Genomic DNA, 22,974 nt, shown 5'->3' with positions numbered 1-22,974 from the left:
GATGTGGGTAATGATGCAGAAAAATATTGCTTCTCTTTGGTTCATCTTGGGGCAGCACTAAGCCAATAGTTGGGGATGAAACTTGCACCCTAATAACCCAGAGTTCTTCTGGCTGAAAATCTCTGGCACTACTCTTTTTTTTTAACTGCTTTTAAACCTGTTTTCCCTGGGAAATCTGTTTCCAGTAAGAGTCTGGAGCCAGTCAGTTCCTTTGTGTTATGAAAATCACAGTAAAGAAAAGCCCAGTTATGCTTTTCTGTTTGCAGTTGAGTGCTGGGATTCAAGCTGCCCCCAGAAGGGCAGTTTGCCTCCACATGGGAGAGGGTTACTGAAAGCAGTTCCCTGTTTTCCATCTCAGTTTTTCCTCTCTGTTCCTGACCTCCTTTTTGCTGCAGTTATTCCCCCTGCCTGCGACCCGTCTGTGGTCAGCAGGGCTTTGTTTTTCCTGAGCCGGGAGGGCACTCCACGGGGATGGTTTGGGCGGCAGCAGCCGCTGTGCCCCGGGCGGGTTGCCCTGGGCGGGCAGGCAGAGCAGCGCTCCCCGCACGTGTTGCAGGCACACCTACCAGTCCGACAGCTCCCTGGTGATCAGCCACGTCCAGCCCCAGGACGCCGGCACCTACACCTGCCGCACCGCCGACGGCAGGACGGAGAGCCGACAGATCCAGCTGCAGATCACAGGTGAATGTCACCGGAGAGGTAACTCAGGGCTCATAAATGGTTACTGACCACAGGCTCAATAAAGCCAGCTGCAGGAGCAAACTTCATCTGCTGAGGCAGCAGGACCTCTTTTAGTGTTGCCTCATGATAAAGCCTTAGCCCTAAAATACTTTCTCCCCTGCAGTGCCACCCCATAAGTAGAGTTGTGGCTTTGGCTGTAACCCGCCTGTTTCTAGCAGAGCAAGCATGTCTTCTTCCCTGAGAGCCATCAGCCGCCTCCTGATCCAAAACATAACTGCTGGTGCAATTATGTTTAGTGTTTTGCCCAAACAGGTCCTGCTGGGTAACAAATAATTTCCTGTTCTGAAAAATGTGCCTTACTTCAGAAACAAAACCAAAAAAAAAAATAAAAAAAAATAAGGCTAGTCTCAAAAGACAGGCCAGAAAGGCACCCTGTAGCCTTCAATCTCTGAAGTGTGCTTTGTCACAGCAATGGCACATGGGGCAGAAGGCACTGTGGCCTAAGGGATGTTGCAACATGCTCACTGACAGAGGAGAAGAAGGAGTCTAAAATTGCTTGCCTGCAGGACTGTGACTCTCATTAGTAGACAGTGCAGGTTTGCTGCACTAGTCAGCCAAAAAGCAGATGGCTGACGGGCTCTTTGGCTCCAGTTCAGCAAGCTCTCCCAAGCTCACAGAAACCCTATGCAAGAGGTCACAGTAAGAAGTGTCCTTTTATTCACATATGGCATTTTGTTTTGAATAGAGTACCCGAGCACTGTTCTGGCAGAGGGTGAGAGAGGTCGGGTCCTTCACCAGGCAAATCCGCAGCAGCGAGGGCTGTCCAGAGGCAGGCAGCTCGTGCAGGCAGCTGGCTCTTCTGTGCCTCAGCAGCTCCCATACAGGTAGGTTCACCTGCAGCAACAGTTTGTCCACTGTGCCCAGCTGATGAACCATATGGCATCTCTTCATGTAGAAAAGCCAAAGATTGGAAAGGTCTGGGTCAGCTGTTCCAGGGCACAGTTGGGAAGCAAGCAGCACTGAACTGCTGATAACAGGAAAAAATCCCAGTCGCAAGCTGTCTTCTGTCCTCCCCGAGGGTCTCTTGAAAGAAGCATACTCTGAGCAAAGATGCATGGGGAAGCTGGCAGCAAGGGAGCTGGGTTCAAACAAAAGAAGTCTTGAGGCAGCATCCTTAGCTGTTCATGTTAGTGCAGGCAGAAAGAGAAACCTGTTCTGAAAAAATGCAAAGCAAGTAGGAGCTGCTTAACTAGCACAAAATAGACATGTATAGTGAAAGAAACTTCAGTTCCTTCAGCCTCCACTAATTAATTTTAAATATTTTGTGAACAAACCAGTTTGGCCCCAAACTGTCTCCTCATGTACTGGCATATTTTGTAGTTAGTTTCTTGTGTGGTTTTTATTGCTTCTAGGCCCCACAGAAATAAAGGGGGACAAATTATTTTTGCCTTAAATGCAGCATGTTGGGATTCCAGATTATATAGAGCCATGGTCTGGTCTCTCTCTTTTTTTGAGTTTACAACCTAAAACCCAGCCAATTTGCTGAACTCTGCAGCAATCTCCTTAGCTGCTTCTGCCCTAAAAGCAGTTATAAGTGATTCATTGAATTAAGGCTCTTTGGTTTTATTTTTTGAGATCAAGAATTCAGGTCATAGAATGGGGGTAGGGTAGATGACGTTTTATTTAACTGTGGGAACATCATGGTTTAGTTCCCTTCTAAGACAGTGTTTAGCTGTAGTTATAAGAGCAAAGAACATGAGGAGACGAGTGTTGTGAGGACATGACCTCAACCTTTCTGCTGCATGAAGTGGACAACCAGCTCCTGGACCTTGTGTGCAATCAGATGATTGCAATAGGCTCTTCACACTGTAAAAAGGCTCATTTCTGTGTGCCAGATAAGCACCTAAGGGGAAGCTTGCTCGGTGCCCTGTTTAGTACTTTGTACTGTTTGCTATGTGTTCATATTGTTAATGCTTCCTCAGCTGTTATCCAGAGGGTTGCTATAAGAACCAGGGTCGCTGTCTGTAAGTTAAGCTGGCTGAGGAGTGCAGCACCAAGCTATGCTGAACTGGAGCAGGATTTTATAAAGGCTGCTCTTTACTCAAAGTTGGGCATGAATTTTGGTCATGGCAAGCATCAGAGCTCTCATGGGAGTACAGAGACCTCCCTTTGCCATTGGAGGCAAAAAATAAGGCCTGTGATCGAAAAAACTTGTGCTGAAGGTCAAATGCTGAGCCAGGAAGTCTCTACATCTTTTGCTGTGCTTGTGGACTTTGCAGGTTGAAAATGGATAAGAGCGAGCCCACAGTAGTGGAGGCCAATATTGGGGAGAGAGTCAGACTGCCCTGCACAGTGGAAGCATCACCAGCTCTCACCATTGAGTGGCAGAAAGATGGGCAGCCCCTCTCCTCTCCCAGGTGAGCTCCCAGGTGTCTCCAACCATTCATGAGAAGAGCCTCCTCCTTGCTTTTCCTTCCCTGTCTCCTCTCTGAGAGCTGTTGGCCAGGGCCTGTCTGGTCCTGTGCTGTCAGGGCCAGGCTGTAATGCTGGCCTGCCCTGTCCTCCCTCCCTCACAGATGGAAGTTTGGATGTCAAACCCTTGAAGGAGCAGCTGTGGCACAGGGTCTACGAGTGAGCCAGGGCTCAAATTTATTCAGCTACAAGGTTAGCAGAAAAAGAACAAATTTGCCAGATTTGCAAATTTGCCAAAATCCAGATGGTCAGAGAGCAAGGGCAGAGGTTCACAGCAGAGAGACATGAGGTCATCTGCAGTGAACTTCCACAGCTACTGGTGCTACTATCTCCTTTTCCTGCTCCCAGAAATCTGCTCTAGCAGCAAGTTTTTCCAGAGTCTTACATCATCAGTGCTGGGATTTGAGGACTAAGGGTTGCATTACAAGCCCTGCAGCATTTAAACTGCTAAACCTTCGCTCAGTGCTACAAAATTTTGCACGAGGCTTAGCTCCATCTCTGCTGGTTGGAGTCCCATCCTGACCCAAGCACGGGCTGAGGGGCATTGTGGCTTTGTTCCCCAGGCACAGGCAGCAGTCGGACGGGGCCCTGGTGATCAGCAGGGTCAGCTCTGAAGACATTGGCTTCTTCACCTGCATTGCCTCCAACGGCCGTGACCGCGACCAGCGCCACGTCCTGCTCCGACCTCTCGGTACGGGGTGGGTGGAAGCACACACGGCTCGTGTGACAGGAGTGGGAAACAGGGGAGGCTGGGCAGGCCCAGCATGGGCTCCCTGGCTGGCCATGCCTCTGCTTCACACCTAGAGTTTAACAGGCACCTTGAGGGCAAGGGAGGAATGAGTTGTTTTACCCACCTGCATGTGCCCAGTGATGCTCCAGGCAGCTGGGAAAAGGGATTGATAGCACAGGAAGAATGACTCTCAGGATCATGTTTCTGGGATACTGGTTGGAATGAGTATAAGAACAAGAGAAACTAAGGAGATGATTCTTCTGTGTGTATGACATGGATGTGTCCAGCTGGAGGTAAATGCTCTTTGAGATTTCTGTTACTTGTACTTTCTTGGGCCAAAGTCCTAGGAAACCCACTTTCCCCATAGCAGCAACAGCACAGCCTCAGACATGCTGTTTCAGGACCCGGGGCTGGTAGCTCATCATGGGATGTTTTGGACTCTTCCCATGAGGAAATGGGAACATGGCTTTGTCTCCTGGCTAGTGATGATTTCCCCTCTGGTCTAGGAGAGCTGAGGATCACTGGTCTTCTGCCAAGCATCACTGTACCTGAGGGAGGAACTGCTCAGCTTCATTGCACAGTGACTGGCAACAATGTGAATATAAGGTGGTCAAGGTGGGCACCCTTTCCTTCAGTTCCCAAACCTCATCATTTACCCTCCAAATACTAATACTAGAGTGCCTGCCAGGTATGGCAGAGACCACAGTTATCAGCCCCACCTAGTATCATCTACCCTTTCTTAAAACAACTTGGATGTCATTCAAAAATCCTGGGCAAGATCCCTATGGGGTATGAGGGCCATCATGTTCCAGCCAAATAAGGAGGAAATCAGACATTAAACTAAGATTTCATGGATTTCAGAGGGGCTCTGTGCTGGAAAAGCAGTGACATGAAAATAAGAACTAAAATGAGTAATCAGAGGAAAAGCTTTAGTTGCTTTTAAAAAAACCCTATCTGCCTAATCAGACATTTTAGATCCTCTTCTCCCAGCAACAGCTTCCTGTTGCAACAGTTGTCTCCAATTGCTGTAAAGTGGGAGCAAAGGAGATTTAGAAGCATTTTAAAGTGTAAAGCTGTGTCCTCTTATCTTGATAGTTTACCAGGAAACTCTGAATTTGTGCAAGTGTTTAGTGTGAGTTGTTTTTCCTGTTTGAAAATAATCAGTTCTGCTTTGGAGCCCTCTTACAAACTATCCAGAGAGATGGACTGGTAAGTGTTGAAATTCCAAGGGTTAGGAATGAAGTGGGCCATCTCACACACAGAGCTTTTCTTCCATACATAAGTTTGGTATTTGAGCTAACAAAATTATTCATTTTGTTGGTAACTAGGAGTTCATCATTCAGGCAGTTTTCCTGCTGGGCACAGATTATTCCAGGAGGAACAGAACAGACACAATCTTGCTGATTTTTTTAAACAAACTTTTAAAGGGAGAGGAAAGAGGGCTCATTGTTCACTACCCCATATGCTCATCCAGCAATATGTGCTCCTATCAATGCCAGCCAAATGAGTACTGCCAGACCACAACCTGGAGAGAGGGAAAGGCACATTGGATTTTCTCTTAGTTCCTCAAACCTCAAGAATGTGTGCGAGCGGAAAGGGCAACGTCTTTGCACAGAGCACACAGACACAGCTACCTCCCACGCAGACACTGGGCTACGGATGCAGACTCAGCTCATGTTACCACCCAACTGTAGGGCCAGGTTGTGAAAAAGATTTCTCCCTTCCTGCTGAACTTGTAAAAATTCACTCCTTTCACAGAACATCATTTTCCAAAGAGCACAGGGAGCTCCTTTAGGACACATGGATGGCAATAGTGAAATATTTTGTTTTTCACCACAGGAATGGAGTTCCCATGCGGGGGGATGGCCACCACATCCACCTGTCCCAGGATGGAAGCCTGACTATAAGCAATGTGCAAGAGGCTGACGAGGGATCCTATACGTGCAGTGCCTACAGCAGCAGCAGCTCTGTCAGTGCCAGCTCAGAGGTGAAGGTGCTGAGGAACCGGCCTAGCAGTGAGTACAGCCCAGTCTTCCTGCTTCTCCCAGCACAGTGCCTGGCCCCTGGCCACTACCACACCCATTGTGTGCCAGTCCAGCTCCAGCCTTGGACTCTGGGGAGCAGCAGGAGCCTCTGGGTCGTGCTGCCTCAGGAGCCCAGCTTTCCATGGACAGAAAAGCAGGGTGCTGGAAACATCCCCTGACCAGGGCACTGGTGGCCTAATTAACTTCCCGAGGCCAAAATGCCATAGTTGGTTGACCAAATAGTTGGTTGCATGACTTGTAGTTGGACTTTGTACACCATCCAGTTATCTTTACGTAGAGGATAGGTAGAGTAGTCTCCTCTCTCCCTGCAAACTGCGTTTTCCTCCTGTATCTCACCAGAGGTGTCTGTTTCATCTTGAAACTCATCATCTCCTTCTTGATGTTGGACTAAATTTAGAAGTGGTGGGGTGGAGGAAGCAGGAACGTGCTGTGTCTCTCGGGAGGGAATAGCAATCTGAGGATAAATTTACAGCTGGTTCACCCTTTGCTTTGCTGCAGCTTCTGTGAGTCACGTTGTGGACCTGAGCAGAGAGTGCGTGGACCAGCCCCACCTTGCCAACTGTGAGCTGATCCTGCAGGCCCAGCTCTGTGGTAACGAGTACTATTCCAGCTTCTGCTGCGCCAGCTGCGCTCGCCACCGCCCCCAGGGCAGCCCCCCGCACCCCCGCGGGTGACAGCCACCCCTCGGCCACTGATGGCAACACTGGAGTCTCCACTCTGGGACGGTTCTAGGAACTCTGCCCTGCTGGCAAGAGGGTGAATTGAACAGCGTATAGTGGGTGTAAAGGCTCCAAGGTGGGAGACTCACCACCCTCAGGTTTACTGTAAACTCCTTTCCCCCATATGCCTTGCTGTACCTATTCCATCTCTTAAGGGTACCTCCTGTCATTCATGGAAACCAGATGGATAGTAGGGATGTAAGGATGATGTGAATAGAGAAGGCAGATGACCAGCATCAAAGAGGGAAAGACCAATTCTTCATATAAGCAAGACAGAAGTGCTCTTAAACACATAGTCTCTGAAGTGTTTTAAGATGGGCCTGAACCATTCCAACTAAAGCACTAATGAGCCATGAACATTTGTTTCTCCAATGAGCATTGCTGAACAAATGCTCCTGGGAAGCACTTTCCATCTAAATGCAAAGGACTCTGGCAGTGAGAAACAGCTTGATGCATATACAATTAGTGTTCAGGTCCTAGGAGATTACTGGCTCTCGGGATGAAGCTATAATGTCATGTTACTGAAGCTCTTTTATTCTAGCAGACCTTAAGACAGATTTCTGGTAGGGTCAGTTGGGTTTCTGCTTGGCTGCAATCAGCTTTGGAGTGAAATGCAGAAGCAATGCTTCACAGAAAGCTTAAGACAAAATAGAAAACTACTTTCAGCCCTTCCTGAATGCTAGGGGTAGTTTAGATGAGTATACCAACACTGTTACCTTTTCTGAGATGCTGCAGTTTAAATAGCACTCATGCTAGGAAAGCTCAGCAGGTAATCTTCTTCCCCTGAGCCAGAACTGTGCTGTTCTGACATTGCGCTGTGTTTGGCCAGAAGCTAATAATAAACACATAGAAATACAAGTGTAGGGGCATTTCACTTGTAGAATAAACTTCCCAAGGATCTGCTCTAGTCTCAGTTAAATCTAGCAAAGCCTGGCTCTACAGGCTAACAAGTTAGGAATTCCAGATACAGAGCAGCTGTAGCTGAAAAGCATCCACACGGAGTGGCAGCAAACATGCATCTGGGGCTCTGAAAATCTGACATTAGGGGTGGGGAGGTGAGATTGTATTATGATTGTATCACATTAAACCAGGAAAAGCCCTTAGATATCTTCAGTATCTCAAAATGGAATTAACTTTTGAGCAAAAGGATTCTTTTACAGCCTCCATACTACTGTTTTACCCTAGCATCAGCCCTGACAGGCCCCTTCTTCCTCATTCTAGATTTGGATGGGTTGATCATCATTATTAGCAACATTAACCATGTATTATTTGCATAGATGTAGCTATAAACTGGTGTGTAGATGTTGATATTTTGTTGGGGGGATGGAGGATTGGGTTATTTTACTTTTGTGTTCTACTTGTGTTACTTTAAGGCTTTTAAGAAACGCACCTGATTCAGAACTGTGCTCACACCACTCTCCTCTCTTTCAGTCCTGACTCAGGACCCATCAGGCAGCAGCAAAACAAAGGTGTAAATTGCCAGGGTTGACAGCCTAGAGCTGGTTTGTACTCTAAACCAAATAAATTACTTCTCATGGACCTAAAAATAAGGATGACTGACCTAATGACTGCACTCTCATCAGCACAGGTATGGTTCAGGACCAGACACACTGCTCTAGGATGAGAACAAGTAGTGAAGTCTACAAGCAATCCAGTACAGCAGAGACAGGTGACAGCCACAGCTACTTGGGGCTGGGTCCTTCTGACAGATTCAGTTTGCTAAGAAAGACAAAAATACTTACTTTGCATTTAAGACCCTTTAATTTAATTAGGGAAAGTTTCATCTGCTGGAATGCAGGGCAGGCATTACAGTATTATGTTTGAAGTAGAAATCACTGGGTATTTAAGAACAATGAGATGGCCTTAAAAACATCCACTTGTCCTTGTATATATTTTTTCCATCTAACAGATCATCACCTTTTTCTCTGTGTGTGTGTATAGGATATTTTACCATTTTAGTATATTATATGATGTGTACCTTTTGAAACCAAGGAGTAATCAGAGACTCTGTAAATTTAAGTCATTTTGAAGCCCCCTCCATTCCATGTGTAGTCAGGGTCTGCTCAGGAACGTGGTTACAAGTCAATTGTGAAAGCATCAGACCCTTTTGTCCCAGAGTAAGGAGCCAGTTCTATAAAATCCCTTTCTAAGATGTCAGAGGTTCTATTTTTAGAATATGTAAATATTCTGTGTAGTCAGCTGTCATTTAAACTCTATGGTTATATAAGATATGGCCAGGAAGTGTTTTCTCCAGACTGCTGAGGGCTGTAACAGCCCCATGCCCGCTGATGGGCAGGACTTTAACACTGGAAGTGCTCTGGCTAGTGGAGAGTTTATGCTGACCTCCTTTCAGCTGCACAGCCAGTAAGGGTGGGATTGACAGGCATGCAGCTCCCTGCTGGCAATCCAAGCCCTCAAGTTAACTAAAGGATCTTTGCATTTCTTCTGACAAGATCAGCTTCTCCCCCTCTGCAGTACCACTTAATCACCTACTCAAGGGTTACTTTTTTAGGTGAGAATCAAAATGTTAAATTTCTTCCCTAAACAATGGGTTGTAGGGAGTGATTATCTCCAGGGCAGGAGAAGGGTGTAGCTATACTGGGCTATTTTCAGCTTCATCTTGGGGCCCTTACTGTGAATATAACTAATTGCTTTCTTTCCCAGTATAAATGTCTGTAAATACTTGCTTGCTTTTTGAAAGATGGAACAAGTGTCAACACCAACTCAAATCCCACAGGGAGATTGTTTGCATTACTATTCATACCATACTGAACACAGGTAAGAATCTGTAATTTCAGAAGTTGTAGTTTTCTAGACTGTCACTGTAAGACTCTCCTGGAAATGGAAACTGCTGGCAAGGTCAAATCCAGGGCCAACAAAGGGAGCACTTCTTCCCCTTTGGGTTATGCAGTCTGACTTCTTTCCTTGTATCTAAACTGACATGGTGCTCATAAGGATGCAGTAAGAACCAGGCACACTAACAGGGTAGATATTAACTCACTGAAAGAACAGAAAAGAGTTGAAAATACATTATTATCTCATCATATGGCTCTTTTTTAATAGTAGGGGAAAGAAAGAGTTTTCCTTTTTGCCATTACTGAATGTTGCTGTCCTCATCTTTGTCTCTTTGTAAATATTCAGTGACAGAAAATCCAGTCCTGCAAACTCAGAATCCGATGTTTTCAGTAAAGGCTTCTACTTTAGAGCTTTAAGTGTTTATGCGTCACAAGGATATTCTGAAATTCAGTTTTAAAGTTCAATACACCCTAATACATTGTAGAAAATGAGAGGTATTAAGATATTATTCTTAAGCTGATAGGTGGTAAGCAGTGCTCATCCACATTCACCTTACAAGACAGAAGACACCCAGAAGGGCAAATGCTGAAAACTGAAGTACGGTGGGAAATAAATCTCTTACAGACGGTGCTTCTACCACCAACATTTATTTCTGTTAAAGCAGATTATAAATCATCAGTACAAATATATATAACTTACATTTGCTTGTAAGGCCAAAGTTTAAAAGTAAAGTTAAAATGAGATGGTTTTCACAAGTCACCAGAGGCAGAACCTGGACCAGCTGCAGCCTTAACCACAAGGTTTCACAAATCAGTGGGAAAAAATAAAACCAAAGTTAAAAACCTCTAAGAACTATTGACAGACAAACATAAAATGGTTTCCCAGGCAGCCCCAGGATGTAGATATGATGACAGTAAGTTGTCACAGTAGTGTTAGAACCAATAGATTAAGACAAAGAAACTGCAGCAATATATGAAAGGAAAAAAATCCATACTAGATAGAATATGTAGACTGATTCCAATAAAAAACAGTAAATTCTCCCCATGGTTTTCAAACCATGGCAATACTGTTCTTAAATTTTCTTTATTTAAACTACGATATAATGACTTATTGGTTGTGATTGTTGTTGCAATATGCTACTTACAATGAACAGATACAAGAACAAGCTAGAGCCCCTTTTTCCACCCCCCCAATATTACTTACTATAAGAATCAGCGATAAATCAATCTTATGTACAATTTCTTACATCCAACCCCCTTGTTTTTTAACCTTTGGCAAGATTACTTACAACTCATACAGCTTTTAATATCCAACTATTTAAAATATTCTAAATGCATAAAAATAAAGATTTTGGCTTTACTTTATTCTTTACATATAATATTCACTTTGTTACTCAAAATGGAAGCTCAACTTTTTCCACAAACCTAGCTTTTGCTAAGGTGACAACATCCTACCCATATCCACCCCCCACCCTACCCAATTCTTCCCTGAGGGGGAACATCCAGGGCTTGCAGGGCATCAGGAGGACACAGGTACAAACATCTGCCTTCCTTTCTGTGAGATGATTGATGTTTCTGCAGAACAGGCTTTGGGACTGGGTGCCTTTCTTTGCTCCATTTGACTTCCAGCTTTCCAAGAGAGGAGGGAATGCAGACCGGGGTGGCTCCAGGATTCCTTTTAAGAACTGCACATTAAATTCTCTGTGTGTTTCCATCCTCCCCGTAACTGCTCCCTCTTTCTAACCCATTTTAGTTTGAAGGGACCTTTGGGATTATCAAAGCAAACTGATCAGAAACAGTCCCCTCTGCTCCCTTTATCCCTCTATCCTAATGTACAACGGACCGCTTAGAGTTCGATCTCGAACGTCTTCTGTAGGTCGCTGGAGAAGGGGTTGGTGGGGGAGGGGTTGGTGCGCTGCTTGGCCTTGCCCTCCAGAGCCGCCCACTGCGCCTCGAAGGGATCGACCTGCGGGGCGGGCGCGGCCGCGGGCGGGGGCGGCTGCGCTGGCCTGTCCTCGGCAGCCCACCTGCCCCCCTCCACGCCGTTGAAGGCGGCGGAGCCGTTGTGCTGCGCGGGCGGGTGGAAGAAGGGGCTGGCAGTGGCGCTGCTGCTGCTGCTGTCGTACTGCGGGGCCGGCTGCTGCTTCACCAGGCTCGGGGACTGATGCGGGTGCGCCGCTGGAGTGTGGCTGGCAGTACCAAAGACGTTGGCCACCATCTGGGAAGGTGTGATCCCAACCACAGGGACGCTTGGGGCTGCATAGGTCATCCCGTTTGCTACAGCGTAGGGCTGGGCTGGAATAAACGCTGGCTGCATGGGCGGTACCACGCCCACCGGCACAGGCTGAGGCGCAATGAAGGTGCTGACTGGGAAGGCTGGTGCTGACTGGGAGGCTGGAGCTGCTGGAGGAGGCTGGAGCAGTGGCTGTGGCGCTGGGGCTGAGGTTGGCTGCTGCTGGGCTCTGACAGTCTTTGAGACCTCTTCCAACCAGCGGTCTGCCTCTGAGGGAGTACGTCTGTGATTTCCTTGGAAGAGACTTGGTGAGGCTGCACCTGAGGAGGTGCTGCTCCATTCGGTGCCTGGGAAGGAAAGCACGGGCAAGTCACTAATATTTCCACTCCTCACCCTTTGATTGGCTAGAAAGACTGGAGGGTATACAGAGGAACACACAGGCCTCCTCCTGCCATGACTGAAAGATGCTCCCACCATTGGAAGCATCTTTATGCATCCACTGTACTGTTCTGTTCTAGGAAGACATTCGTCAATATGAGGTAGGTAAGAGCAGATTTATGGGGATTTTTCTTCATAGCAGACATCTAAGACTTTAGGGTACACAGGAAAGTTGCTGCCTGCACTCATAACTTGGTGGCAATGATCTAGTCCATAATCACTAATCCCCCAAACTGGGGAGTATCAGTTTCTGAATGCACAGCTCAGGACTGCTGGACTTGGAACACAAAGGGCTAATAAACTGTTTTAAAGACAAAGTCTGGTACTCTTACAAGGCCAAGCAGAACCTACTATTTCACTAGCAAAGTTTCTCTCATGGAGTGGCACTTACACCATGAAATGAAGTAACTCAGATTGCAGCCTTCTAGCACATGTGCCCACATGGGTAATAGTCATTTCACCTTACACAGTGCAGACAAGGCCTGGAGGGACAGACTAAACTTACTAAACAGAAGAAATGAACCTCTAATGACTTTAAGCAACCAACTTAATCCCTCCTTATGTATGTTAGTGAAAAGAACACACAAAAATTATTTTGGGTACACATAGATTCTTCCTCTTTTATACACACAAACTCACATACAACTTCATTACTTCCTTTTTAAGCACTGATTTTATAAAATGCTGCCAAAATAAGAATCAGTCCAGGTTATAGACCTAGAACCAGCAAGTTCATCGCTTCCCTCCATCCACTCGTGCAAAACGCTACTACTTCCGGCTTTTGTTCCTGTTCCTTCCACTTGCCATTAAGTGGCACTGACAATTGTCTCAGGGGCTCAATTATGCTTCTGATCCAAGTTTATAGCAATGCACCGGATCTACTTCCAGTCTTACCAGTGACCACGGCTGCAGCTCCAGTATTAGCAGCAGGAGCATGAGCCCAAGGATTGGTTTCACGAACTGGCATAGCTGTGGACACTACAGCAGCTTGGGATGGTTTAGCAGCAAGCACACAGAAGGCAGAGGCAGTGCCATTAACTAAAATGGGAGCAGACAACATCAGTGCAATTAATTCATGCAAGGCATGCACGTGACTGGAGTATTAGTGGGCCAGGTCATACCTATCAACATACAACACTTTTAGACACTTCCACATGACAGGAGTTTGTGTAATTAGCCAAACTGAACTGACAATAAAGGTAGTAAATTTCACTTCAACAAGCCAACACTTGTTAAGAGAATCATGGGATGGTGGATTTTGATGTCCTTTGGGAGGCCTTGAGTTCTGATGACTGACTGAAGTTAAATTTTTTGTTTTCTATAAGGAAGAGATACAGCTCACCAGTAGTTATTGTACAGTTAATTTTCGATTCAAAAAAAGAACACTTTGTAGATACAAAGTAACAATAACTACATTTAACATGGAAAGGTTCTTTTTTCACACAACTTCTATAAAGGCATAGCAATGAAGTGAATATTAATGGCAGCTATGAGTTCTATAGCTGGCATTTTTCCACACCTTATCTAAGAATTTGTGTAAAAAACAGCAACCATGGTGGCACAAAATCCCTTCCCTTACCAGATTTGGTTCCTATGACACACTCCTAAGCAGTTCAGGAGGCAGAATGATAAAACAGCCATTACCTCAAAGCCAGTCCCTTTTATAGGTAACTATTGTGTGGTAGGTGTATGAACTAATTGTTAAAAACAAAACCACAGAAAAATTAAACAGACAAGATGAATAAAGCAGGATGCATTCACCCAAAATACTGGTAACAGGACTTGCACAAGAAATTAAGACCATGTGTTACTGGAAAGCAACATTATGTGCATTCAAGCCTCATCCAGCACCCAAAGAAATCACAAACCTTGAAAGGCAGGAGACTGTGGTGCAACTACTGTCACTGGTTTTGTCATGGGGGCCGAAGAGAAAGGATCTTCTGATGGTGTGCTGAAAGCACTGGTGATCTGAGAGCACAGGGCACTAATGCTGTCTGTTTCCCCTTCTACCTCTGGGACTAAAATGTAAACAGAATTCATTAAATTGAAAGTTTAAAGGATACAGAAACAATTTACAACTACCAATGTGAAATGGAAATATAATTTGTTCCCTTATGTCCTACATGTTCCTGCTACTGATTTGCATGACAGCTTTTTTTATTTTTTTTTTTTTCCTACATTAGTATTGAAGACCTGGCCTGAAATAGAACACCACATTAATGTATTTTGTGATTATGTCAAGAGGGCAAGGAGATACTGTTCCAGATTTAAAGGATGCTCATATCAGAAAATAAAAAGGGTTTTCTGCAGTTTAAGAAGAGATCCAAATCTTTCAGTATTAAAGTGCTAAATTTCTCAAGGGTTTGGCTCTACGATTTGGCATTCTGTGAAATGAAAATACTCATGATTAAATGTTCCAACTACCTACTTGTACAGTAACTAGATGAACTTTAAATGTACTGACAGCAATGCATAGTGGCAAGTTCAATCTAGAGTTAGTGCTGATTGCTCCAGTTCAGTGGTAGCTGAAATCCCCAGTTCCTGTGCTAGAATCATAAAAGCAAAAGCTGAATGCTTAGATAAAATGGATGCTCAGTTCTAAATGAAGCATCAGCATAATATGGATAATGTAACATCTGGAGTAAAGCTGCCAGCTTGCCAGATGTTCTCATTATTACTAATGGCAGTGTTCTCCAAAAGTACCGATCATCAGTCCGTCATTGCACAGAACTGACATGAACAGGCATAATCAAGCACAAAATAGTTGTAAGAAACATAAAATGTCTGCACACAACATGCACCAGATCTAAAATCCAGGGGGAGGCATGCCCAAAAATTGATTCTTTGAGGGATATTCCAATGCAGTGCATGCAGTGGGACGGTAAGCAGCACTGGCAGTGGCATATATGGGAACATGCATCAGAAATGTTCTGAATCACGAAAAATTGAGATTGTGGTGGGCTCAGTGACTGTCACTACTGAGCAGTGCACTATTACTGCAAAACTGATTGGCTCAGTGCTGGTCATAAAGCACAGGTCACTCAACAAGGATTATGAAAGAAGTCAGACTAAGTATTTTTGTTTGGTTTGGCTTTGCCACAGTAAAACCAACTCTGTTGCTGGTACAACAGTGATAGTACAGCTGGCCTGAAGGATAACACCTAGCTAAGGGAAATCAAGGACATTATGCAAGGTAATGAGCAACTCAGAAGTTTATGTTGGGATGACTCTTAGAAACCCCATCATGTGAAAACTCTACCACTGTAATACTGACACAGCCAGCTGTACCACCTGAACAGGTAGGTTCTCTTAATACAACATGAAAAGCAATTCATTGCTCCCAAAAAGAATTCAGACAGGCAGAAGGACAGATTGCAGAACAGCATCACATGATCCCAAGACAAGTGGTTAAGGCCTCGAAGGGATTTGTGTCTCAGGATGCCCTGACAGTAAGTGGAAGAACTGGTTCAGTGACTCAGAGGGAAGAGCCAAAACCTACTAATTCTCCAACACCCATTCCTGGAACACTTCAAGCTGTGCTCCAGTACTTCAGACAGCAATTACAACTGCCCTCTGCATGAGAACCCCACATTTGAAACTCTTGCCTATTCCCACAGCAGAAATTTTCTGACATGGTGATGTTTGTTCATGATAAATGATCAACATGAGGCAGGAAGAAGGATTTACTATGAAGTAAGGAGCTACCTGAAGGCACAGAGAAAGAAAGGAGGAAGAGACAATTCAAGGCAATGTTTCACTGGAACCATTTGGCTTTACCTGAGTTTTTCATGGGGAAATCAGTCTTCCTTTGCACTGTTGAAGGCAGCTCATTTATTCGCAAGGACAACTGGCGTTTGAAAGGAGACATCTTTTGGCTGAGGGCGGGGAAGCCCCTGAAAGAGCCTTGCCTGGCAAGCTGCTCTATAGGGGCGTGCCGCCGGGGGATAGCGTGGGGGTTGCTCATTTCTTTATCCAGAGAGGCAGCAACTTCAGCAGTAGGAGAGGTTGGTGAGCCAGAAGAGGGGGCAGTATTGTTTGGTGCAGCACCTGGTGCTACTGTTTTCACTTCTGTTTCAACTGCTGGAGGAAACAGGGTGAGGTTAGAAGAGTAAAGCAAAATACCACTGAGCTGCCTACCTGTACTCCCATTTGTTTTGAAAAGAGAAATTGCAGGAATTTGCATAACTAGTACTCTTGCAAATGAGTTTCTAATAGCACAGCAGAAACACAATTTCTATAAACCTTCATTGTCTTCACCGCATTACCTGACATACCCAAGCTCCACAGCTTTCTAAGGAAAGCCACTTTCTAAAAAGGATGGCCTTACATATGGTTCTTTCTAGTGGTTCCTGAGATCTCATCTCTAATAATACTTGAAATTATGGTTTAGACTGAAAAATGTATTGTGTATTCGAGACCTTTACTTTCCCTCACACAGAACCATGGACAAAATATTACTACCAACTGTAGTCACTGAGGTGACTTAGGGCAGCACAGCTTAGCAGCAGCAGGGAACAGAACACAGCTCCAGGACCCTCTTTTAAAAGCCACCCTCCCAGCCCTGCAGAATCAGCAGCTGCAGCCAAACACACTGCACAAGCTTAGCAGGCCAAAGGCAGCAGCAGCACTTAACAGGTTGGGCTGCAGCTCCCAGCTCCTCCAGGAAATACATTACAGGTAGAGGGAAATGTGCTGCAAGGCAGATCCCGCCTCTGAGCTGACAGGCCTTGCTAACACCACAGTTGCAAGGAGTTCCTGTGTCACTTCTGTACTGCATTTAGCTGCATTATTACTATCCAATCATGAGTTAGTTGCAGTAGAAACTCCTCTGACTTAAAGTCAGCTGCTTCATTTTGCAGGGCTTTGTATAGCACCACAATGCTCCTGTCACACAGGCCTAGTGGCAGCAATGTAGGATTAAGATTTGTTTAAATCATGACACTTATGATTAGAATTGCAATGGGGAGCTTTTTCCACCTCTAGGAGAACTTTCTCACTCATAAATGAACTGGCTTTGGGGACAATAAACACACCTCATCAACACAGAAGAACAAAGAGAAATCTCACTATCCTGGCAAAACTCTCATTTCACCTCTACTGTTTTCCAAATATTTTAGAAAAAGCAATTATTTTGGTGGGTTTTTTTTGTTTGTTTTTTTTTTTTTTGACATATCAGCAGAATAACTAAAAGTCTGGTAAAGTGAGGAGCCAGACCAGAGATTTCTGAGGAGCTGGAATGGTAGGAGGAACTAATTACGATGTCTTGCAAGCTTCAGTACCCATGAGTTGCAGCTGCTCATTCAAGTGAAACTTTTCTAATCAGTCTTTCTTGGAAAGGATTTCACACACCTTCATTGAGTCAAGACTTTGACTCATGCCCTCAAGTAACAAAGGCCTTGTGTTTAAGCTTCATTTAGCACATTCTAAAACTAACGTATGGAAACAAGCAGATGGATGATGAAAACGAAGATTAAACTTTTGCAATCAAGGGGCAACATAAAACTTGCTGTGAAATGCTCTGAAACAAAAGCCTGACTTCACTGTGAAGCAGGTTATAAACAGTATTTATAATACCTTTTTTTTGTTAGCTGTAGAACTCTAGGCTTTGTAATAAAACTTCAGTAAGAAGTTCTATTTTCACTTAATTTCAGTCCATGTTATCTCCTCTCAAATCAGTCAGTCACTAATTTTGAATGTAATTAATAGTCAGTCAAACACCTGTGTGTTTTATGGGGAGGGAGTGGTTATTCTGGATTTTTTTTTTAAAGCTCTCTGTGATTGATCTGTTCTTCTCTCACTGAGTATAGCTATATATATACACTCCATACATATAATTTTCTGTTCATTTACCACAAGCATTAGACTACATAAATGATTACTTTGTGTCTGGCAAGCTTGTTGCATTTTTTAAACAATCTTCTAGTAAGGCCTTTTAGTAAGGTACCTGTGGTGTTCTCTGCCATAAAGCAACCTGACAAAACAAAGCAGAAGCAGATTTCACATATGAAGCCACTTGCACCTTTCTAGAAGATGTGGGAAAATGCTGAGTGAATTCAAGAGCATTTTTCATCTTGTGAACTGACAAGTGTCTGGGAATATGATTTGAACATAGAAAGGTTCAAGAGAGGGAGTTCTTGCAAGGACATTAAGCTTCAATCCTCGCAGAGGTCTCAGTGCTGGTTCTGCTCGCTGCAGATGATTGTTTAAATTGCATCCCGTACCTTTAGCATCCGGCATCTGTCTCATAATTTCCTCTCTCTCTGCTTGTTCAGTAGCTGTAGTGACCCTGAATGACCCCTCTCTAGTGAATGTGGTTCTGCTGGCATCAAAGGTGGCAGTCACTCCACACTCCTTCTCTCGCTTCTGCTTTCGCTCCAGGCATGCTGCAAATGCACAGCCCACGGCGTGACTCAACCTTTCCCCCTGCACAAGACAACATTGCATCACGGTGACTGAACAGAAACATACATGTGCTTCAAGCACCACAAACTGATAACTTGCCTTTACAAGACTAATCTAATTAAGGTGTTCAAGAAAACTGTTTTAATTGTATTTCAGCCTTAAACCTGGTACAGAAAAACTCCCAGCTTGTGATGCACAAACCATGTTCAAGAAGGCCACCCAGGAATGAAGGAGATTGTTGGATGATCTGTTCAGTTCAACTGCTACTAAGATGCCAGTGTGATAACGTGCCTGCACTGATCCCTTGCCTCTAGATACATCTGTGCACAAAGAAACTCTCATGAGGCCGCCTTAAGGTGTAAGTCCTAAAGCACAGGTAAATGCTGTTCTTGGAGAAAGTTTACAGAGGGCTCAGGGAGACACTGCCCTTGTGTGCACCTGTGAAAGTTAAAAGTACAATGGTGACCACTCACACCTCTTAATGGTCCTGACCAAATGCACAGGTTAGATTTAGGAGTACTTAATAAAAAGCACTTCCATTATTCACCAGGTCAAAAGAATCCACAATCCAATAACTGTAAAAAGGAAATTCAAACCAGAGAAGTCCAGCAACCCAGCTGCTACAGCTGAATCAGAGGCACTATTGCTACCAGTAGCTCAATTCATCCATCATAATCAGTAAGTGAATTGAGCTGTTATTCACAGATGAAAACAGAAATGTTCCAGCTCTAATGTAAGTTTGACTGGGAATTTCTGACTTCATTGTTTAAAGAAAAATGATAAATTATCAAGCATCATTGCTCTGAACATACAGCTCTGGGGAGTGCACGCAGTGAATCTGCATGAGGTTTCAAGCACTTTGTATAATATAGCCAGGAGTCAACAAATAGTAGAGAGAAGAGAAGGTCAGATCAGGGAGTTAAATACTTACCTAAGTCTACACAGCAAGAAAGTGATTTTAAAGCTACTGAAAACACTTTTGTTACTCAGAAGCAAAGAGAATGCTAATTTAATTCAGTTTAGCTCCATCTCTTAGCATTTAGATGAATTTTCATTCAAGATAACACTCACATACAAGACACTGCATTCATAACCAGTCTGTATTTACTCACTATGATTTTATCCTGGAAAACTGTCATTGCTGGTTCAGTTTTTGGCTGTAAACATTTTCAGATGAGAAATTTTTCTGTCTATTCTTAGAAGAGTAGTTCCCTTCTGCTGGAGATTATTTGAGGCTGACTGCACTCCTTTTACACACAGGCTGAGCAGCATTTCTCTCCATAAGACAGCACCAGAGAGAGATGGCAAATATTTCAGATACAGGGAATTGGAATTAAAATAATTTACAAGAACTAAGTAATATCTCAGCAGGTGTCAAAACATACTGCACTATTCCAGGTGCTCACATTTTCTGCCCTTTACTTCCAGCAAATTGCTGGCAGAGCTGGCCACACAGCATGCTCAGCTTACCGTGTCCTTGACAGCCATGAAGCAGTGGCAGATCCAGCGCCTCGTTGTGCCATCTCGGCAGATGTATGAGAACGCCCGGTCAAAGTTCCTGTCTGGCGCGCAGAATGAAACCTTCTCTATTGTCTGATCAACTATAAGATCCTAGAGGGAAAAAATGCCCCCCACAATAAAAGAAATGTGAGGAAAGAAAGCCAAACGTTTGAACAAGTCATTGTCAGGAGTAACTGCACAAAACTGAGTTATACTAAAAAGGTGATAAACTGATGTGGCTGCAGTTATCTGCCATCAGTCATCATTCAGAATCTGTTCCCAGTATGAAACAAAAAGAAGAGATGACATTCTTCACCACCATCTTTGGCAGAGGTGTGCCAAGGCACCACTTAAGAACTTAGGAACCCAATGAATTCCTATGGCCTCTTCTTTAGACATTATTTTATTTTTACAGCAGCTCCATATCTTGGGACCAGAATGTTTTCACTGTGGTTAAAACACAACACTGAAACTTAGGGGAGAGGTCTGTAAGAGTGAAAAGGTCTTGCAGCTGCTACACAAAGGGCAAAACTCATCTCCCAATCAGCTAAGCAGGGATGCCAGGGAAAAGCACCAGCAGCACTGGTAGCACCAAACGTTCCCTATTTAATCCCATAGATGGGAGAAATATTTCTAAAATGGATACAGTGCATCTTAAGATTATGACATCCTCATTAAAAATTAGTTTCTTAATATTTTTTCTCAAATTATTTCATTTGGTTGGTGGCTAGTATTTGGCACCTCTGCTGATGTATTCAACCACCAGGAGGCAATAGTTTATTTTCTTTTTAAATGCTATACTTTTAATTACCTTCAGAATCTGCACAACTTACTAAAATTCAATTTGAAAATATTACATATATGCAGCAACATTTCTAAAATAATACACGTATTATTACCTTTACATGAGGCAATCAGTAGATTGAATTCATTCACATCAGTATGTTTGTACTAGAAAGTGAATTATTGAGAGACAGCAACTTTAGCTCTGATGAGCCATACCAGTACAGCAGCCCTGGAGAAGTCTAACCACAAGCAGATGTTTGACAGGCAGTTGCACTCCAGAGGGATATGAATTACCTCTGCCTGTCAGTTTTGGCTTGGAGAAATCATCTTAAATTTAGGCTGACAAAAGTAAGTGTCAATTGATATGAAAATAAAACAAACTATTTCAGACTGACAAACTCTTCTCATAGCCATGCCATCTTTTAAAATTCTAGGGCACTTGTGGTGGTAAGACTAAAGCTCTTATTTCTAATCTACATCTACATAAAGCCAAGAATCATTTGCTCTTACTTGGATACATATGTCTTGGTGATACACCATGTTCTAATTCATAATAAAAAATTGTAATTTCACAATAAAAAAACTGCAAAACAATCTAGAATCATACCACAAATATATTGGTTTTACACTTCAGACCAACATTTTTGATTAAAGACTATTAAACTTGATATGTGCAGTTACTATTTAGTTTGAGCCTGAAGCTACAATCTTCCTATTTAATTTACTCTCTTCATTGCATTTTTGGGAGCTCTTGTGCATTCAGATCCATTCTAGGATTTTGATGAACTTGAAATGATATTGATATATATATATATATATATATATGTGAGTTTGCCTATGCATTACTATTGCAACCTTTTGCAGTGGTGCAGAACAAAGTCCAAAGACTCTTCAAGTTCACTGCCAACAGAACTTATCAGGAAAACAAATGCTTGTTGCAGCAAATGCAACAAAAAATATATATCCAAGCTTGTGCTACACTTGCCATATTTTACAAAATATGCCTTGAGAGTAGTGTGGAATTAACCTGGAAAAAAAGTATCAGGCGTAAATATGTTTACAAAACAAGAAATTATTAAACTAAACTACACACTTCAGTCCTCCTTTCAAATGCCAACATTTGCAGTAAAGATTGGTGTCCATTTAAAGATATAACACATACATTATTACAGAGAGATTTAAAGCTTTTGCCCAGGGAAGTCTAACCTTTGTTTTCTCATCTACAACTCTGAGTCCATCCGCCGAAACCCACAGGACAGCTTTGACGGCTTTCTTCCCAGACTTTCAAGAAAAGAAAAAAGAAAGAAAAACAAAACAAAACAGTTTTATGCCAACAGCCAATTGCCTCCCACTTCCCCTCTCCAAGAACTATAACATTAAGTGTAGATGAAGTCCATGGTCAGTAGGGTGCCCAAAGCTCAATCCAAGTTGCAAAACATTAAGAGAACCAAGCCAAAGCCAGTATTTCAGAAATAGCACGTAGTGGGGATGGGGAGAGGGCACAGGACAGGTGAGGCAGAAATAAGGTGTACATCCACTGACAGTAAAGAATTCAAGACTGACCAAGTGGGTGAAGAATTCCACTAGAGTCAGAAGACACTCAATCATAAGGAGTTACACCACAGGTAGCTTCTTCAGCACAAGTTTAAATATAGGAAAATTCTTACCTGATATTTCCACCACCCTACACTCTGCCCCAATATCCTATGGCAGAATCATGGCATCACCTTAAACCAGTGTTAAAAGCACCCCAAAATCATCAGTTACTGTGTAGCTTATTAAGCTCATAAGCTTAATGCTAAGATTAATCACTCAAATACATTTCACTAATTTATTAAGACCTAAATGTCTTATCTTGGGAGAGAGGTATAAAAATAGGATTTCTTAACCCTTTGGTGTATATCTAGAAAAAGCAGTGGTGTGTGGCAGGCAGACACAGCGGAGAGTGGTCTGGCTTTTATCCAAAACCTGACTGTGGGAACTTTCAGCTGCCACAAGCTGAGGCTAAGTTAAAGTGGGGAACACAGGAAGGCCTCAGGAGCCACTTAAACTACAGATTCTTTCTAGGCTGTTTACTTTTCAAGGGAAAGTTACAGAAAACAGTATAAACACAATATTCTTCTGAAGCTAATTCATTGAAAAGAAAATAGGTCAATGTAATTTTGCTGGTTGT

The 22,974-nt window shown here is 43.6% G+C and overlaps 2 protein-coding genes across 32 annotated transcripts in view; one reads left to right on the top strand and one right to left on the bottom strand.

The window, feature by feature from the left end:
* PAPLN (papilin, proteoglycan like sulfated glycoprotein) overlaps positions 1 to 10,941 on the top strand; it is a 60,796-nt gene extending 49,855 nt beyond the window's left edge. For 6 of the 7 annotated variants that reach the window (XM_079308006.1, XM_079308004.1, XM_079308009.1 and 3 more), the window contains 7 exons: positions 557 to 681; positions 1,427 to 1,565; positions 2,961 to 3,098; positions 3,717 to 3,844; positions 4,390 to 4,498; positions 5,723 to 5,898; positions 6,427 to 10,941. In XM_079308006.1, coding sequence (XP_079164132.1) covers positions 557 to 681; positions 1,427 to 1,565; positions 2,961 to 3,098; positions 3,717 to 3,844; positions 4,390 to 4,498; positions 5,723 to 5,898; positions 6,427 to 6,602 — 991 coding nt within the window. In that variant the 3' untranslated portion in view covers positions 6,603 to 10,941. The remainder of the gene's footprint in view (positions 1 to 556; positions 682 to 1,426; positions 1,566 to 2,960; positions 3,099 to 3,716; positions 3,845 to 4,389; positions 4,499 to 5,722; positions 5,899 to 6,426) is intronic. The other variant, XM_079308007.1, reaches the window with a different exon arrangement.
* Positions 10,075 to 22,974, bottom strand: part of NUMB (NUMB endocytic adaptor protein) — a 91,309-nt gene continuing 78,409 nt past the window's right edge. For 8 of the 25 annotated variants that reach the window (XM_079308013.1, XM_079308034.1, XM_079308036.1 and 5 more), the window contains 7 exons: positions 22,008 to 22,082; positions 19,986 to 20,126; positions 18,335 to 18,536; positions 15,891 to 16,193; positions 13,982 to 14,131; positions 13,008 to 13,151; positions 10,075 to 12,022 (listed from right to left, as the gene is read on the bottom strand). In XM_079308013.1, the coding sequence (XP_079164139.1) occupies positions 11,289 to 12,022; positions 13,008 to 13,151; positions 13,982 to 14,131; positions 15,891 to 16,193; positions 18,335 to 18,536; positions 19,986 to 20,126; positions 22,008 to 22,082 (1,749 nt within the window). In that variant the 3' untranslated portion in view covers positions 10,075 to 11,288. The remainder of the gene's footprint in view (positions 12,023 to 13,007; positions 13,152 to 13,981; positions 14,132 to 15,890; positions 16,194 to 18,334; positions 18,537 to 19,985; positions 20,127 to 22,007; positions 22,083 to 22,974) is intronic. The other 17 variants (XM_079308033.1, XM_079308035.1, XM_079308037.1 and 14 more) reach the window with 5 other exon arrangements.

Source organism: Erithacus rubecula, assembly GCF_903797595.1.
Source record: "Erithacus rubecula genome assembly, chromosome: 6".
In the NCBI taxonomy this organism is placed as follows: domain Eukaryota; kingdom Metazoa; phylum Chordata; class Aves; order Passeriformes; family Muscicapidae; genus Erithacus; species Erithacus rubecula.
This window is presented reverse-complemented; position numbering and strand designations above follow the sequence as displayed.